This window comes from Oncorhynchus kisutch, linkage group LG23, assembly GCF_002021735.2.
Source record: "Oncorhynchus kisutch isolate 150728-3 linkage group LG23, Okis_V2, whole genome shotgun sequence".
NCBI classification, from domain to species: Eukaryota; Metazoa; Chordata; class Actinopteri; order Salmoniformes; family Salmonidae; genus Oncorhynchus; species Oncorhynchus kisutch.
Genome location: NC_034196.2, coordinates 10,088,031 through 10,107,939, shown reverse-complemented (window position 1 = coordinate 10,107,939; position 19,909 = coordinate 10,088,031). Strand labels below are relative to the sequence as shown.

Genomic DNA, 19,909 nt, shown 5'->3' with positions numbered 1-19,909 from the left:
CACCTCTCAAAATCACATACACCTTTTATACACAGCAGAACAGGGTGAGGGTGCTAGCTTTCGGAGCCATTTGTCATCATACGTATTCAGTCACGCGAGCAGCAGCTTTTCTCAACATCGCCACTCGGATGATCACTTGGCTAAATGGGAGCCCATGTCTGTCTGTCTGTCTGCCTGCCTGCCCCTCTCCATGTCGGTGACGCACGCCACACGTTAACTCACCCATTCCTCAACACAAATGTGATTTAGCTCTGCACCAAATCACATAGTCTTCCACATCCACTCCTGTCCTACAGCCTGGTAACTAAAGGAGCAGGGAGACACTAAAGAGAAAGCCTTGGTGGAAGAAAGAGTGAACAAATCCAATGAAAAGGAGCCCTCTGTAAAATAGACATATGCTGGGCTATAGCAGCAGTCTCAGTCCTGTAACAGATTAATATGCAGGTAGGCTCTCATACGCTGCTGCGTTAGCTGGAGGCAGAGCAGAGAGCCGAGGTATGACAGGCAGTCAGGGAGAGTCTGATGGAGGGGTGGCTGTGCTGGTGGAGGGGGCAGTGGAGAGAGGGATGGGGCAGTGTGGAGGGGGCTTGGTGTCGTGTCAAGGCGTAAATGATGGCGACGGGGTGATTAAGATTCGCAGGTGCTCCTCTGACAGCTTGCCTGCCTATCTATCTGTCTGTCACACATGAGTGAGAGAGGGAGCGAGAGCGAGCTCAGCTGTTCCTGTACAGCAACAACACCTCCTTCCCCCTCATAATGTAAACCCACATGACCTCCACCCTCCGAACACACACACACATACCAAAGAGAGACACTCCCAAAGATTGAGTAGATGAGCCATTTGCCTTGCCATCGCCGCTCACCCTGTTCCCATGGTGCTGCGCGTGCAGCTGGCTAACACGGCCAATAACACCTACAACAATGATAAACGAGAGGGCGGGAGAGTGCTCAGCATACAAACAGCCACTGTGGAGTGACAAAGCTAGCTGACAAGATGGAGAGGATGGAGGGGGCCTGATCATATGATCCTGACACTTAGGTGCTGACACAGGGTATTGCGATTCTATACGTATTAGGATTCCATACTATGATTTTATTGCATTATGATGTTAGCCCACACAACCTCACGCAACCTCATACACGCCGTCTGCCCGGTACGATTCTCTGTGAGCATTTCCCCACTGAAGTCAGTTATAACAAGAAACTGCAGTCTGGTCAAGAGCCTGGTGAAGACGAGCACGCAGGTGAGCTTCTCCGAGACGGTTTCTGACCGTTTGCGCAGAAATTCTTTGGTCGGGCATAGGGCTGTTGCGGAATCCTGTATTATCGCCACACCGGTGGTCATGAGTCATGAAGGCAGTTCAATTCCAAGTGACCTTTTAGTCACGGTGATTAGGGTTCTCCAAGTGATGGTCATTAGTAGCCTACCAAACTTGCTAACTGCCTGGTATTCAAGCACTCTATTCTCCCTCTAAATCACTCTGACAATGCAAAAGTAATCAAACAACTAATCAAACACTTCTTGAGAGCCCGTGAGCTCATGTTGCTCAAGAATTGGTGGTCTCACCAATGGTCGATGGTGATGATGGTCGATATTAAAAAGAAGAGGATCCCCACGGAAAGGCGTCCTCCATTCGCTATTTAAGTGCATAGATGACATGCATTTTTCCTGCTGCCCCGTTTCGAGACAGGTGCATAATGGTCCATTCTAAATCAAAACAAATTTCACACATATTGTTTAGAATATGTGAAAACAAGATTAAATCAAGAATAGTCTGATGGGTATCAATGTTAGCCTATCACTTGTGAATGATGCCCAGCATAAGGCAAAAAACGATTCCTTTTTTTGCCGACTTTTTCGAATCAGTCGCACAACTCATGTAGCCTAGCCCATAGGCCTATGTGTTTAGATAAGGTTTCTATCACAACTAAAGTGGCCAAATAACTTGTTAAAATGAAGCACATTAATCCGCTTTACAAGGTGTGTAGCGCCTTACTTGCATACATAGTGAGTTAAGTTTGGGGGAAATAATTTGCTCCATAAAAATGCATCTTTATAATAAAAGCATTACATGCATAAATGCATTTGCGGTCAAACGATTATGGTCTTTTCCCGCTAAATGGAACATTTGCGCTTATAGCCTACTACCATGTGTGCATTGCTGCGCTTATAATGGAAGAAATAGCCTAATAGTTCATTAACATTTTAAGCTAAACGTTCTGATCTGTTGCATCAGCAATATTGCATTTTTTTAAAGTATTAATTTGGGATCTATTGCATCTCACAACTGTCCCAGACTATGTTTGGAATATTTATTTATTGCACAGAATTGGTCAACTTTGTACTATGGGGGATAGTAGATTGGCATAGGCTAGTGCTTTTGCTGTTCGTTAGGCCTACTCATTTTGTTGGCTGACGAAAAGTAAATGTGGACAGTGCTTCCAATATCTTTAATAAGCACCTCAGAATTGGGTAAGGACCCGCGCAGTTGCATCCACGATGTGTCTGTCTTCACTTGTAGCCTGTATGAAAGACCCGATCACGTGATGGGGAGCCATGTGAGTGAGAGGCGCTCGGAGCACGCAGCACTCAGGGAGAAGGGAACATCGCAGCACTCCAGACCAAGGTGCATTATGGCCACACAAAAGGGGATGCCGCCGTAAAATTCGAGGCATTATCAAGTGCTTGTCAAATTGTGAATGAAAGACTGATGAAGTGTGTACAGCCTGCGTAAAAAAACAAAGCAGAGCTCAAGCCTTTCAAGCGACTTTTTTCAAAATCATCATCATTAGAGTAGCATCATGAAGCCATACAATGTATTAAATATCAAAACATGTAGCCCAACGTTTGTAGAACAAAAGTTACATTAATACCTCTAAATTAAGCAAATAGGAGTACATATTTCTTTATTTACCTGTCAACACAGAATAGCCGCATGTGCGCACTCTCAAATCATTTTATTTCCACTTTGTTCAATTCTATTCTTCATATTATAAAATAATGCCACGGAATTCTAAGCAAATCTTGTCTGCTAAATTAAATAGTGTAGCCCACAGGCATTTGGCATAGCCAGATCAGGACAACTCCGAGTACGCAATTCTGTTCTGCTGAAATAGACTACATTTTCTTCATATCATGCTTCTTTAGACCTGTCTAAAATAAATGATTGATTTATTGTGAAGGTGTAGGCTATATTATTATACGATTTATTCGCCTTTTTAAAATGTAGATGTTCCAAAGGTCTGCATCAGTGGCTTGTAGGCTGTGTGTGGAAGCCAGGAGATGCTAAATGTCATTATGTTAATTAAGAGTAAATTATCGTGAGACCGACAGTTAATTGCTTGAAAATCACCGGCTGTCATGACCGACACAGCCTTAGTTGTGCAAACCCACAGATACATCAACTGTCCCGGTGGCTGGTCTCAGATGATCCCGCAGGCGAAGAAGACAGATGTGGAGGTCCTGGGATGGAGAGGTTATGCGTGGTCTGTGGTTTGAGGCCGGTTGGACTTCTGCCAAATTCTCTAAAACGACACTGGAGGCGGCTTGTGGCAGAGAAATGTACATAAAATTATCTGGCAACAGCTCTGGTGGACATTCCTGCAGTTAGCATGCCAATTGCATGCTCCCTCAAAACTTGAGACATCTGTGGCATTGTGTTTGTCAAAACTGTACATTTTAAAGTGGCCTTTTATTGTCCCAAACACAAGGTGCACCTGTGTAATGATCATGCTGTTTAATCAGCCACACCTGTCAGGTGGATGGATTATCTTGGCAAAGGAGAAATGCTCACTAACAGGGATGTAAACAAATTTCTGAACAAAATTAGAGAAATACACGTTTTGTGCATATGGAAAATTTCGGAGATATTTTATTTCAGCTCATGAAACATGGGACCAACACTTTACATGTTGCATTTATATTTTTGTTCAGTATAATATCGTCCAAAATAATATTGTGGTATGTAACTATCGATTCCTCCCCATCACTAGTGAATGTCCAAATGTTATTCGTCTCTGTGAGAGTGAGAAATGTGTGTAGTAATTACATTCTGGCATGAGATGAGCAGAGTGAGTGTTCTTATGTTAATGAACTTGCACTGCTGAAATTAGGCTAAAGTCCCTTAATGGTTACTGCTTAATTTCTGCTGAAATTATTTTCATTCAACATAAACATAACACACAAAAAGATGTATATAATATCTGAGACAAGCAAAAGCATGAGTGAATATCTCCTTACATGCCCAGTTCTGAAGAACAGCAGCTCACAAATCAACAATCTGTGTAGCTAGATTTCCATCCAATTGGCGACAGACAATCATCCCCACCAGTGTTTCCACCAAATGAGTGCACACAAAATGTTCTTTTTTTGCTTAACTTTTCATGTACCAAACAAAAATCTAAAGTCCAATGTGCTTCCATCACATTTAACTCCAACAAATTTCTTTATTTTCACCAAAACTGTTGCGTTAAAAAGCAAATGTGCCTACTCTATATTTATTTCATGAATATGAATTTGGAGGGCAGAAATCATTAGGTATTAAAGCATTAGACCTCTTACTAAAGGCTTCAGTCATGCAAAAGCTATACTTAAATCTGAACTGGTTCTCTAGCAGATTAGTAAGAATGGCTCAACCAATTTCCCTTTATTCAGATTACAACCTCACACTTTCAGTTATTATATAATCTCCAAAATATTGCTATTTTTAAAACAAACCATAGAAAGTTACTTGCAATTTCAATTTAATCCACCAGAAATGACAGAACAAATATGACAACCAATATTATGGTGAAAAAGGTATAATCTTTGTAAATTATATCATAAATAGGGTTGGTGGAGTTAAATCACACACGCAGCTAAAAAAAAAAAACATATGGAACCTAAATTACAACCAACAAATTGCAGCATTACAGCAAAAATGGAAGACGCAAGTGGAATACGGTGAAAGTAAGGAACTGTCTGAACTGGTGAAGAGGCAACACGGAGTCGCCTCTTCACTGTTGACGTTGAGACTGGTGTTTTGGGGGGTACTATTTAATGAAGCTGCCAGTTGAGGACTTGTGAGGCCTTGAGGATTGATTATAAAAAACATTTGCCATGTTTCTGTCGATATTATGGATCTAATTTGGAATATTTTTCGGAGTTGTCGTGACCTCAATTTCCGGTCGATTTCTCAGCCAAACGTGAAGAACAAACGAAGCTATTTCGGCTACAGAAATCATCTTTATGGAAAAAAATGAACATTTGCTATCTAACTGGGAGTTTCGTGAGTGAAAACATCCGAAGCTCAAAGGTAAACGATTTAATTTGATTGCTTTTCTGATTTGTGACCAAGCTGCCTGCTGCTAGCTAGGCATATTTTATCGATGCTAGGCTATCGATAAACTTACACAAATGCTTGTCTTGCTTTGGCTGTAAAGCATAATATTCTTTGTCCGTTGCGTTATGCTAATTAGTGTCAGTTGATGACAATGCTCCCGGATCCGGGAGCGGTAGTTCCAAGAGGTTAGGCTCCTCTGTCCTCCACTCGTTACCTGTATTAATGGCACCTGTTTGAACTTGTTATCAGTATAAAAGTCCACTACCTCAAACAGTCACACCCCAAACTCCACTATGGCCAAGACCAAAGAGCTGTAGGACACCAGAAACTAAATTGTAGACCTGCACCAGGTTGGGAAGACTGAATCTGCAATAGGTAAGCAGCTTGGTTTGAAGAAAAACAACTGTGGGAGCAATTATTAGGAAATGGAAGATATACAAGACCACTCATAATCTCCCTCAATCTGGGGCTCCACGCAAGATCTCACCCGTAGGGTCAAAATGATCACCACAACGGTGAGCAAAAATCCCAGAACCACACCCAGTGAATGACCTGTAGAGAGCTGGGACCAAAGTAACAAAGCCTACCATCAGTAACACACTACGCCGCCAGGGACTCAAATCCTGCAGTGCCAGACGTGTCCCCCTGCTTAAGCCAGTACATGTCCAGGCCCGTCTGAAGTTTGCTAGAAAGCATTTGGATGATCAAGAAGAAGATTGGGAGAATGTCATATGGTCAGATGAAACCAAAATATTACTTTTTGGTAAAAACTCAACTCGTCGTGTTTGGAGGACAAAGAATGCTGAGTTGCATCCAAAGAACACCATACCTACTGTGAAGCATGGGGGTGGAAACATCATGCTGTGGGGTTGTTTTTCTGCAAAGGGACCAGGACGACTGATCCGTGTAAAGGAAAGAATGAATGGGGCCATGTATCGTGAGATTTTGAGTGAAAACCTCCTTCCATCAACAAGGGCATTGAAGATGAAACGTGGCTGGGTTTTTCAGCATGACAATGATCCCAAACACACCGCCCGGGCAACGAAGTAGTGGCTTCGTAAGAAGCATTTCAAGGTCCTGGAGTGGCCTAGCCAGTCTCCAGATCTCAACCCCATAGAAACTCTTTGGAGGGAGTTGAAAGTCTGTGTTGCCCAGCAACAGCCCCAAAATATCACTGCTCTAGAGGAGATCTGCATGGAGGAATGGGCCAAAATACCAGCAACAGTGTGTGAAAACCTTGTGAAGACTTACAGAAAACGTTTGACCTCTGTCATTGCCAACAAAGGGTATATAACAAAGTATTGAGATAAACTTTTGTTATTGACCAAATACTTATTTTCCATCATAATTTGCAAATAAATTCATTAAATATCCTACAATGTGATTTTCTGGATTTTTTTCTCTCAGTTTGTCTGTCATAGTTGAAGTGTACCTATGATGAAAATTACAGGCCTCTCGTCTTTTTAAGTGGGAGAACTTGCACAATTGGTGGCTGACTAAATACTTTTTTACCCCACTGTATGGGGGAAGGGAAATTAGGCAGACAATTACATTGATAAATTGTTGATTCTATCTGCAATATTAAAGCTGCTCTACACACTAAAAAAAGTTTTACAAAATAATTATAATAATAATGTGCCTACTCCGGTCTTGGTACGTGCGCTCAAGCCAACAGCTTGCAGATACAGTGCGGGTATGCTAGTCTACGTGATGACATTATGGATCATTTTAAATTGTCAAATGGCAGTCACGCATCGATCATCATGTCATCAGAACCAGACCCTCACAATATACAGTTGAAGTCTGAAGTTTACATACACCTTAGCCAAATACATTTAAACTCAGTTTTTCACAATTCCTGACATTTAATCCTAGGAAATATTCCCTGTCTTAGGTCAGTTAGGATCAACACTTTATTTTAAGAATATGAAATGTCAGAATAATAGTAGAGAGAATCATTTAAGCTTTTAATTCTTTCATCACATTCCCAGTGGGTCAGAAGTTTACATGCACTCAATTAGTATTTGGAGGCATTGCTTTTAAAATAGTTTAACTTGGGTCAAATGTTTTGGGTAGCCTTCCACAAGCTTCCCACAATAAGTTGGGTGAATTTTGGCCCATTCCTCCAGACAGAGCTGGTGTAACTGAGTCACATTTGGAGGTCTCCTTGCTCGCACACGCTTTTTCAGTTCTGCCCACAAATTTTCTATAGGATTGAGGTCAGGGCTTTGTGATGGCCACTCCAATACCTTGACTTTGTTGTCCACAACTTTGGAAGTATGCTTGGGGTCATTGTCCATTTGGAAGACCCATTTGTGACCAAGCTTTAACTTCCTGACTGATGTCTTGAGATGTTGCTTCAAAATATCCACGTAATTTTCCTACCTCATGATGCCATCTATTTTCTGAAGTGCACCAGTCCCTCCTGCAGCAAAGCACCCCCACAACATGATGCTGCCACCACTGTGCTTCACGGTTGGGATGGTGTTCTTCGGGCTTGCAAGCCTCCCCCTTTTTCCTCCAAACATAATGGTCATTATGGCCAAAAAGTTAAATTTTTGTTTCATTAGATCAGAGGACATTTCTCAGAAAAGTACAAAGGCTTTTTTTATGGCGGTTTTGGAGCAGTGGCTTCTTCCTTGCTGAGTGGTCATTCAGGTTATGTCGATATACGACTTGTTTTACTATGGATATAGATTATTTTGTACCAGTTTCCTCCAGCATCTACACAAGGTCCTTTGCTGTTGTTCTCGGATTGATTTGAACTTTACGCACCAAAGTATGTTCATCTCCAGGAGACAGAACGCATCTCCTTCCTGAGCGGTATGACAGCTGCGTGGTCCCATGGTGTTAATACTTGCATACTATTGTTTGTACAGATGAACATGATACCTTCAGGCATTTGGAAATTGCTCCCAAGGATGAACCAGACTTGTGGAGGTCTACAAAAACAATTATGAGGTCTTGGCTGATTTCTTTTGATTTTCCCATGATGTCAAGCAAAGAGACACGGAGTTTGAAGGTAGACCTTGAAATACATCCACAGGTACGCCTCCAATTGACTCAAATTATGTCAATTAGGCTATCAGAAGATTCTAAAGCCATGACACAATTTTCTGGAATTTTCCAAGCTGTTTAAAGGCACAGTCAACTTAGTGTATGTAAACTTCTGACCCACTGGAATTGTGATAGTGAATTATAAGTGAAATAATCTGTCTGGAAACAATTGTTGGAAAAATGACTTGTGTCATGAACAAAGTAGATGTCCTAACTGACTTGCCAAAACTATAGTTTGTTAATAAGAAATTCTCAATAATAAATGTCTGGAAAGACAACAGAACCATCAAAGTCGAGGGGAAGTTTTAATCGGAGTACGGCACATCAACTTAGTTCAGATCATTACCCACCAGAGAGAATAACGTGCTCATCCCTGTGCCACGATGCACATTTCACAGCAGAGAGACTGCAACAAGAAACTTCATTCTCAAGAGCCAACAAATATAGTAGTCAAGCATAATTCAAAGAACCAGATGCTAAAAAGCACACTGCTCTGAAGGCGTATAGACAACTCGTGTCTCAACTCTTGGTCAATGCAGGGATAATTCCATTACAGCAATGGTAGAAAATAAACTCTTGCCAATATATACAGTGCCTTTGGAAAGTATTCGAACCCCTTGACTTTTTCCACATTCTAACGTTACAGCCTTATTCTAAACTTGATTTAAAAAACTATTTGTCCTCATCTACACACACGACCCCATAGCGACAAAGAAAAAACTGGCTTTTTTTGCGCTAATTTATTCAAATAAAAAATGGAAATATCACATTTACATAAGCATTGAGACCCTTTACTCAGTACTTTGTTGAAGCAGCTCTGGCAGCGATCACAGCATCGAGTCTTCTTGGGTATGACACTACAAGCTTGGCACATCTGTATTTGGGGAGTTTCTCCCATTCTTCTCTGCAGATCCTCTCAAGCTCTGTCAGGTTGGATGGGGAGCGTTGCTGCAGCTATTTTCAGGTCTCTCCAGAGATGTTAGATCGGGTTCAAGTCCGGGCTCTGGCTGGACCACTCAAGGACATTCAGAGATTGTCCCGAAGCAACTCCTGCGTTGTCTTGGTTGTGCACTTAGAGTTGTTGTCCTGTTGGAATGTGAACCTTCATCCCAGTCTTAAGGGTTCTGAGAGCTCTGGACCAGGTTTTCATCAAGGATCTCTCTGTACTTTGCTCTCTTCATCTTTGCCTCGATCCTGACTAGTCACCCAGTCCCATGCCGCTGAAATACATCACCACAGCATGATGCTGCCACCACCATGCTTCACCATAGGGATGGTGCCAGGTTTCCTCCAGAAGTGACGCTTGGCATTCAGGCCAAAGAGTTCAATCTTGGTTTCATCGGACCAGAGAATCTTGTTTCTCATGGTCTGACAGTCTTTAGGTGCCTTTTATTTGGCAAACTCCAAGCAGGCTGTCATGTGTCTTTTACTGAGGAGTGGCTTCAGTCTTTTCCCTCTACCATAAAGGCCTTACTGGTAAAGTGCTGCAGAGATGGTAATCCTTCTGGAAGATCCTCCCATCTCCACAGGGGGACTCTAGAGCTCTGTCAGAGTTAACATCGGGTTCATGGTCACCTCCCTGACCAAGGCCCTTCTTCCCCAATTGCTCAATTTGACTGGACGGTCAGCTCTAGGTAGTTAGAAACTTCTTCCATTTCAGAATGATGAGGCCACTGTGTTATTGGGGACCTTCAATGCTGCAGAAATGTTTTGGTACCCTTCCCCAGATCTGTGCCTCGACACAATCCTGTCTCGGAGGTCTACGGACAATTCCTTCAACCTCATGGCTTGGTTTTTGCAATGACATACACTATCAACTGTGGGACCTTATATAGACAGGTGTGTGCCTTTCCAAATCATGTCCAATCAATTGAGTTTACCACAGGTGGACTCCAATCAAGCCGTAGAAACATCAAGCATGATCAATGGAAACAGGATGTACCTGAGCTGAAATTCAAGTCTCCTAGCAAAGGGTCTGAATACTTATGGAAATAAGGCATCTGTTTTTTTATACATTTGCAAATATTTCAAAAAACCTGTTTTTGCTTTGTCATTATGGGGTATTCTGTTTAGATTGATGAGAAATTGTTTTTATTTAATCCATTTAAGAATAAGGCTGTAACAGACCAAAACGTGGAAAAAGTCTGAATAATTTCCCGAAAGGCACTGTAAGGTCAAAGTAAGTGACAGAGAAGGGACTGTGGCTCTAGTTTCTGCCCCGAGAAATTGATCTGGCCTGATGTTCTTTTCAATGGTGTCTGGCTTCCTCCCTGGAGACAGGGAGACTGTTAGGGCCAGACCATTATGGGCTGGTCAGAAAAAGTCATTATGTCATTGAGATGTGATTCTGTTGAGATCACTAGGGGTGACATGTTTGTTTCAGGGCAAAATAACCTGACTGTAAGACTTGATGATACAATACGCAGCAGCAGAGCAACAGACCATAGACTCTGTTCTGTTATAATCTCCACCCGGCACAGCCAGAAGAGGACTGGCCACCCCTCATGGTTCCTCATGGTTCCTCTCTAGGTTTCGTCCACTGTGCTTCTACACCTGCATTGCTTGCTGTTTGGGGTTTTAGGCTCGGTTTCTGTACAGCACTTTGAGATATCAGCTGATGTAAGAAGGGCTTTATAAATCAATTTGATTTGTTAATTAAGCTGTTCATAACACAGGAGCCTTAGATTTGGATTCAAAGATAGCTAGGACTATTTTATCATACAGAAATGTGATTCAAGTGTGTAAAGTCAGCACAAACTGCAAGGTAAGCATAAAAGTGGCATGTCGTCGTAGATGTTTCTTACCGATGCACACGTCTATTTTGCCCTTGATGGCAGCCTCGTGGAGAGGTGTGTAGTTCCAGTTGTCCCGGGCGTTTGGGTCGGCGCCCTGACAGAGGAGCAGGCTGACCACCTCAGCGTGACCAAAGGAGCAGGCGTTATGCAAAGGGATCAAACCTCCGTCATCACAGGCGTGAACGTTGGCCCCAGTCTGAAGGAGGTGCTCCACAACATCCTTCCTCCCAAATCCTAAAAAGTGGAAAGATTGTGCAAAGTGTTTTTCCTCCTTACACAAATGGGTCTCTAAAACAGTGAAACACAACCTGTAATCATTGTTTAACATATTTTATCATTTTTTTGATAAGACATACTGGTTGTGTATCACATATACTAAATCAGTATGGTAAGCTGCAGGCTAAAGTTAAAAATAGACTTGGTTTCCTCCATTGTAATCGCTCCTCTTCACCCCAGCTGCCCAACTAACCCTGATTCAGATGACCATCCTACCCATGCTAGATTACGGAGACGCAATGTATAGATCGGCAGGTAAGGGTGCTCTCGGACGGCTAGATGTTCTTTACCATTCGGCCATCAGATTTGCCACCAATGCTCCTTATAGGACACATCACGGCAATCTATACTCTTCTGTAAATTGGTAATCTCTGTATACCCGTCACAAGGCCCACTGGTTGAAGCTTATCTATAAAACCCTCTTAGGCCTCACTCCCCCCCTATCTGAGATGGGTGGGTATAATTTGTGGAACATTCCAATAGGAATCTATTCCAAAAACTTCGTAAAGTACAAGGTTGCCAACAAACAATGCATACAAAGTAACATGAGCAATCCACCTAGCTACCGAATAGGCATTAACTCACCATGTAGCGTATTCTTAATGTTTGTCGATAGGCTACCAGAGTGACTACAGACATTTTTCAGAATAAATATGGTGAGTAAAAAACGTCATTAAAATAGCCCACTCCCTAGCCCGGTATCTTATTCTTTATTGTTGGCAACCTTGTTATTTACGAAGTTTTTGGAACAAATACCTGTTGGAATGTTCCACAAATTATACCCACCCACCTGAGACATCTACTGCAGCCTTCATCCTCTACATATAACACCCGTTCTGACAGTCACATTCTGTTGTATTTTTTACCCTGTCAGCTCAGGTATTCGACCTTGCAACCTTTCAGTTACTTGTCCAAAGCTCTAACTACTAGGCTACCTGCCGCCCCTGTTAAAGGTCCCCAAAGCATACACATCCCTGGGTCGCTCCTCTTTTCAGTTCGCTGCAGCTGCAACAAACACTCAAACTGGACAGTTTTATCTCAATCTCTTCATTAAAAGACTCAATCATGGACACTCATACTGACAGTTGTGGCTGCTCGTGATGCATTGTTGTCTCTCTACCTTCTTGCCCTTTGTGCTGTTATCTGTGCCCAATAATGTTTGTACCACGTTTTCTGCCTGGAAAGGCCTGTGTGTTTTACTTACAACTTGCTGGCTAATACAGTGCCCCCTCCCCTAGCAAAGTACCTCAACAATGACTTCATCCACGGAGTTGAGCACAGACTGAAATGAACCTCTGACTCCTTGGAGTCGATATACCTTGTCCTCTGTCCTTGTCATTTATTTGCTTAAATCCACACTTTTTAATAATACGTGCATATTAATATATACAACCACTGGAAGGTGTACTCAATGTTTTTTCTCTACGGTGGAAACGCTGAACATGTTCCAATTGAATCTCTTTTTTTTATTTTTTTTTATTAAGTTAAACTCGGTGGTGGTATTTGATTAACGTTTTATTAAAAACTTAAACTATATATGTTTTAAATCAAATAAAGAAAACGCAAGCAACAATAGAAAACAAACATTGGTACATGGTAAAGTTGTATGGAATAATTTCATTTTTTTGTTAAGTATCTAGTGCATATCAACTCGAACGAGTCGGAGGTTAATTTTTAAAAACGTATCTACGATTAACTCCGTGGATGAAATCATCGCGGAGTTGAGTTCTTTACCAACCCCTCCCTGAGTCTAAATGTAGGCTGGTTGGCTCAGCATTTTCAACAAGTTAGCCTAACGTTACTTAACTAGTACGCGAAGTTTGTTAGCTAACAATTTAGCTTGCAGAAGTTAGCCTCGGAAAATGTAGCTAGTTAGTTAGCAATTTACTCAAGTAACGTTAGTTGGCTAGCTGTGTTAGCGAAAACAAACCAGCTCGTAGCGAACATTCGCCATCGACGTTACCTGCAGCGAAGTGTAGCGGAGTGGATTTCCGCCCAGCCATGTCCTTGGCATTCACGTTAACCGTATCCACCAGCCTCTTCACCCGCGATACGTCCCCATTACGACAGGCTTCAAACAGCTCTCTGAAAGTCCCGCAGTCGCTGCCCCCGGGGCTGCTATTGCTACCCGAGTCAGGACTAGAGCCAGCGCTGCTGCTACCCCCGGTGGTAGTGGAGCTGCTGCTGCTTAGGGCCGGGGCGGGGATATCGGGGGAGGCCGGAGTTAACTCTGGATCCCCGGCACTGTCTACTTCAGCACCCGCTAGCACCGAAATTATGCCACCACAGGGAACGGGAGGAGACCCCGGAGGAGTGAGTGAAAGAGAAATACTGCGAGGTGGCGAGGATATGCTCTGCTTTTGCTGTTGGGAAGAGCGACGAGACGCCGCCATTTTTACAGCAGTCCCACTGGCAACAAAAAATATATTGGCTAAACTTCCTGGAAGCGGAGACGCTAATTTCCGGTTTCTAATGTCTGCAGTGAAAGTCGCCCATTAAAATATTTTTAGAACTGGCTTTCAAAACGTTTTTTTTTACATCCTATGGTTTAATCAAATTGTCTGATTAAGGAGCTTGTTATTCAATTGCCATAACAGTTTCTTTTTGCTCTTTCAACCGAATAGACTAGGCATGACATGGGTGAGACTTTCTCTCCTACACATGCACAGCAAATTCTATGGTTTTATAACTCTTCCATGGTCTGATATCTTATGTTTTTAGTGTCAGAGACAATAGTGTGTATAACTTCTAACAGCTACTATAGCTATATTATAATCAACCTTTACATTTTTTGCACTGTACGCAACCATCAAAATAGCAGAAATAGACTGTCATATATGGTAAGGAAGATTCATTTCACTGAACACAATTTCCCTCTCGTCTGTGAAATTCAGTGTGCACGTACTGCACGATGAGTCATCCCCAGTATTTCCCTATGCAGATCACATTTTTCACTTAATCTAAAGTAGCCTGAATCACCAGCAGGCAGGACTGCCTGTCCTGATATTGACATGGACGAGAATATGAAACATATCTAACAGGCAATATCTGTTTCAGAAAAAAAAAACTTTATTGCATGACTTAAATAGAAAATTACATTTTCAATGAGCAGTTGAATTCAGTGTCAGTCAGGTTGGCCTGATTACTTTTTCTGCCTTGACATTCAGAGCCTTGCAAATTACATATGAAAAAAATGAAAGCTATTTGAATAACTATAGTCTATAGTGACAATGGTGAAAATGTACATTCTGCAACCATTCCGGTCTTACCCATTTCAACATTGTAAGCCTATGGTTTTTTGGCGTGTATAAGGTACAATTATGGGAGAAGTACTCTTGACCTGGAGTGCTGGGAAACACACAGGGAAGAAAATATACTCAACACAGATAAAGGACTTGGAATATGTGCCCTGCTTCTTCTATTACTGAACAGATAAAGAAAATGACTCATGTACAGGGTGACACCCAGTGGAGAACCGTGGCAAAAACAGGAATGTTCCTGAAGACACTGGAGCTCCAAGTGGCAGGATAAACACTGAACAAAAATATAAACGCAACATGTAGTGTTAATCACATGTTTCATGAGATGAAATTTTAAAAAATACCTCAAAGTTTCCATACACATAAAAAGCTTATTTCTCTCAAATGCATACATTTGTTTACATTTCTGTTAGTGAGCATTTCTCCTTTGCCAAGATAATCCATCCACCTGACAGGTGTGGCATATCAAGAAGCTGATTAAACAGCATGATCATGACACAGGTGTATCTTGTGCTGGGGGAAATGAAAGGCTACTTTAAAATGTGCAGTTTTGTCACACAACACAATGCCACAGATGTCTCAAGTTTTGAGGGAGCATGCAATTGGTATGCTAACTGCAGGAATGTCCACCAGAACTGTTGCCAGAGAATATAATTATAATTTCTCTACCACATACTGCCTCCAACGTCGTTTTTGAGAATATGGCTGTACGTCCAATGTTGCATATATATTTTTGTTCAGCGTAAAAGCTGTGAAACTCCTATTGTTGAGACAGAAACCAATGCAACCAATACAGTGCCATCTCAGAGCAAGAAGATTCAACATTGACTGAAGATGCTGTGCTCCCAGGAAGCTCCACATCGAGGCACCAAATAATCCATTATCTGCTGAGGAGTAGGTGGCTGAGAGAGTGGTGCCCATCAACTGTAGCCTGCATGTGACAATGCAACAATCCCTCAGCTCACAGACAGAGGGCAGCACCACAGAAGACAGCACCACAGATACACAGGAAAATGAATTGACAAATCTTGTCTTATAATGTCTTATAATGTGTTTATGTCTTATAATATGTTTAGTTTTGTTACCCAATAAAAATGTGCAAAATATATGTATTTTTGTGTACCAACAAAAAGCACAAACTGTACTTAATACGTTTTTAACTTATTTCACATACAATATTTAAGTCCCAGTCTTTATCAAGTAATTGAAAAGGACCTGCTGTAACCCTAACAAAGGTCTGTGAAAACCCAGATATCTTATGTCAGGCTTCCCCCAACTGGCAGTCTATGGGCCAAATGATTTTATACCTTTTTTTTGTTTTTTATTTTGTAAACTAACGGACGTAAAATACTGTAAAAACTCCAGCAAATCATCTCCGAGTTATTGACATTTTGGAAATCTATTACAAAGTATTACCACGTACACTGAGTATACCAAACATTAGGAGCACCCTTCACCCTCAGAACAGCCTCTATTCGTTGGGGCATGGACTCTACAAGGTGTCCAATATTGACTTCAATGCTTCCCACAGTTGTGTCAAGTTGGCTGGATGTCCTTTGGATGGTGGACCATTCCAGATACACACAGGAAACTGTTGAGCATGAAAACCCCAGCAACATTGTAGTTCTTGACACAAACTGGTACCGCTGGCACCTACTACCATACCCTGTTCAAAGGCAATTAAATCTTTTGTCTTACCAATTCACCCTCGGAATGGCACACATACACAATCCATGTGTCAATTGTCTCAAGGCTTAAAAATCCTTCTTTAACTTGTCTCCTCACCTTCATCTACACTGATTGAAGTGGATTTAACAATTGACATCAACAAGGGATCATAGCTTTAACCTGGATTCACCTGGTCAGTCTATGTCATGGAAAGAGCAGGTGTTCTTATGTTTTTGTTTACTCAGTGTTAGCAGATGTGTGGAAACAGGGACGGAACATAGTGTAAAAGGTGATTGGTTTGTCTGTGCAGATTAAGATAGCCCGAGGATGATAGCACAAGGGGTTAACCACTTAACTGTGTTTTGTCACAGTCCACACTATAATGTTAGGCTTTTAACTGACTTGCCTAGTAAATAAAATGTGCTCTTTCCTGCAAGTTTCCAGCTGACTTCCTGCAGATAGTAAAACCAAGGGATGTCTCACATGCTGCTGTCACATTCAAATGGATCTTAGCTATACGTCCAATCTAATGACTAAGTCACACAAAGGCAAGTTTTATCATGTTCAAAAAAACACTAGCCTATGACAAGAGACAATTTTTAAAGTAGTAAAGCGGGATAGCATGACTAATTTAGTAATTTTCCACAACAGTACAAATTAGTTGTAATTATGTTCCGGGGCCCTGACCATCCACTCAAGACAAAATCGTCCCGTGGCTGAATTTAGTTGATGATCCCTGTCTCGTGTCATAGTCCTGATTTAGATTCAGCCCTCTAGCTGCTCCTTCAAAAGTGTCACGCCCTGACCTTTTTCCCCCACATGTGTCTGTGGGTAATTATTTATTTTCTGTGAGTGTTTGTGTGCGCCACGGTTGCGTTCTGTTTCTGTTGACCTTTTTTTTTGTGAAGATTTCACTTCGATTAAAGCACACTGGAATTACATGCACAATGTGCCTTGGCTCATTTATGACAGGGAGTTTGAAGACAGCGAACGTGACACAAAGGCTCAATGTGTTTCATCTGATGCCGTTGTTTAAGAAGACAGTAACTCCTTCTTCTCATATAACAACTTCCTGTATGTTCCTTAACATTTAACAGACATGGCAATAATCTGTGTCCAGATCAAGTTTCCTTTGAAATATTTAATTAACTTGGAGAAGTTGCTGGAAATAGGATCTTAGCTGTTTTTGTACATTCAAATCGAGCATATTATTACATTATAGATTGTGACTCATTGTGCACACTATGAATACACACTATGAATAATTTTTGGGTCGTGTGATGTTCTCTCAACAAACACAACACTATATTTAAAGACAGAGTAAGGAAGCAATGTTGTCAGTGGGTGTCAATTTCAGAGTCACATCTAAGAAGATGGTTGAGGGAAATTGAATACTGACTCAAGCTATATTAATACAATATTAATACATTTACTGCATGTCATATCAATAAGGGGAAGGGCACTTGTAATTCCTTTTATGTCTGTATCACTTTTAAGGCAGAACCATATGTTATAACTGTTATCCTCATAAGTACAGTGATTTCAGGAAAACTTTGGATTTGTTGTCATGGGGGAAAGGTTATTCATGGACAGAAATGACAGCATGACAAAGCAGCTGTTGTAGATTACTTGCTCACTTTGGAGGCTACTCTTATTTAAAGGACGTTATGTGGCCCTGCAACTCTGACCTGCTTCAGTGGCCACTCTGTAAATAGAACAACGATATATCCCTAAGGCATTTGGCAGTCAGACTGCACTATTACCCGGGGCTTGTTTTGGAGAATGACAAAAGTTGCGTAGTCATAACACTCAGACGTTGGAGTCAGAGGAATGCTACTGGAACTTTCCATTGGACAGTATAAAAGCTGTGAGCCCTAGTCTGCTCGGGACAGAAGCTCGCGGAGACACAATCAGGGAGAAGAGACCAACAAAGACTAGCAGAAACGACGCAGATTTGATTTTGAATATGCTTTGCCCCAGCATGATGCAGTCTTCCCTCAACCCAATGAGCCCAATGGGCCCCTTCATGGACTTCCACTGGCCCGTCCGCAGCCTCTGGCCAGAGACCCGGCCTCTCTTCTTCCAGATGGAGCAGGAAATGATGCGAAACATGCAGGAGATGAGGCACAATATGGAATATATGCAACGACTCCACCAAAAGATTTTCGAAGACATTGATGGCCCATTATCTTTAACTGACTTCAAGCCCATTGCTTTCCAGATGGGGAAAGAAAACAACCGCTTTGCCCTGACACTGGACACTAAAGACTTTTCTCCAGCGGATCTGTCTGTCAAGCAGGTGGGCAGGAAGCTGAGAGTCAGTGGGAAGACGGAGAAGAAGCAGGACGACGGGAAAGGCTCCTTCTCTTACAGATGCCAGGAGTTTAAACAGGAGTTTGACTTGCCTGAAGGGGTGAATCCTGAGACAGTCACCTGCTCTTTGAATGATGGACAGCTACAGATTCAGGCACCAAAAGTGGCTGCTGTGACGGAAAGCAATGAGAGAGTGGTTCCTATCACTTGTTCATCAGCAGTAACATCACCCGGGGCTGCCACTGAGAGCACTGCTGTGGAGGCAGAGCCCAAGAAGGACTGATTACGATGACTCATTCATGATATTGCTATAACAATTCATTTTATGGTTGGAAAAAAATAATTGCTCCCATGAATACCATCATTTCTGTACTATCTCAATGAAATAACAATTTTGTCAAATTTGATGAATTCAACATCAATAATTATCAATGGCATGGAATGTAAAGCCAATATTTTAGCATGTTCAATAAAGTTTTATTTTTAAATTGTGTCCCTGGAGTGGGTATGCTGGGTATTCCCTGGCCTGGTTTCGCTGCCATTTCAATACATGTCTTGAAAATCAATTAGTGGATTGAAAGACTATGTTTTGATATTATAACAGAGTTGAGTTTTAAAAGAGTAATGTAGTTAGTCAAAATGAGCACAAACAGGTTCCAGGTACATATGTACTGTATGGTCTGTGTGTGTCTATGTTAGTGTCATATTCACAATCTTCAAACTACGCTAGAGAATGTCTGAGGGTCACAGGAGTTGAGTGGTAGTAGTGTTCCCACCAGGACTCACGTTGAGGTCACCATGATATCGCTGAAGAGACCCCGCCATATATGAACTATTTCTCAACACAATGTAAGTAAAACATTGAGAGGAGTGTAAATACTCTACATCAAAAAGGTGACCAACCAGGAAATGATCCTAGGACATGAACATGTAATTGAAATGAAATGTCTGGTGAGGTTTTAAAGAACTTACAGGATTTTCCTGATTATGTCAATAATGATTTCCTTATACATGAATAAAAATATGGGCTTGGATCCATCCAAAATGTTAAATATAGTTTCCTCTAGCTAGCATACTGGGGGGGCGGCAGGGTAGCCTAGTGATTAGAACGTTGGACTAGTAACCGGAAGGTTGCAAGATCAAACCCCCGAGCTGACAAGGTACAAATCTGTCGTTCTGCCCCTGAACAGGCAGTTAACCCACTGTTCCTAGGCAATTA

General features: G+C 41.8%; 2 protein-coding genes across 3 annotated transcripts in view; one reads left to right on the top strand and one right to left on the bottom strand.

Moving 5' to 3' along the window:
• Positions 1–13,867, bottom strand: part of LOC109867893 (poly [ADP-ribose] polymerase tankyrase-1) — a 106,332-nt gene extending 92,465 nt beyond the window's left edge. The window contains exons 1-2 of one of the 2 annotated variants that reach the window (XM_020457206.2): positions 13,413–13,867; positions 11,183–11,407 (exon numbers count right to left, since the gene is read on the bottom strand). In XM_020457206.2, coding sequence (XP_020312795.2) covers positions 11,183–11,407; positions 13,413–13,842 — 655 coding nt within the window. In that variant the 5' untranslated portion in view covers positions 13,843–13,867. The remainder of the gene's footprint in view (positions 1–11,182; positions 11,408–13,412) is intronic. The other variant, XM_031802424.1, reaches the window with a different exon arrangement.
• Positions 13,868–18,191: 4,324 nt separating this feature from the next.
• On the top strand, positions 18,192–19,183 carry LOC109868776 (heat shock protein beta-11). Its single transcript, XM_020458508.2, has one exon. The coding sequence runs from the start codon at positions 18,344–18,346 to the stop codon at positions 18,971–18,973; it is 630 nt and encodes a 209-aa protein (XP_020314097.1). The 5' UTR covers positions 18,192–18,343; the 3' UTR covers positions 18,974–19,183.
• Positions 19,184–19,909: the final 726 nt, after the last annotated feature.

What these genes read in the sequence shown, in the direction of transcription:
- LOC109868776 (XM_020458508.2), top strand. Translation starts at nt 18,344, where the DNA reads ATGCTTTGCCCCAGCATGATGCAGTCTTCCCTCAACCCAATGAGCCCA.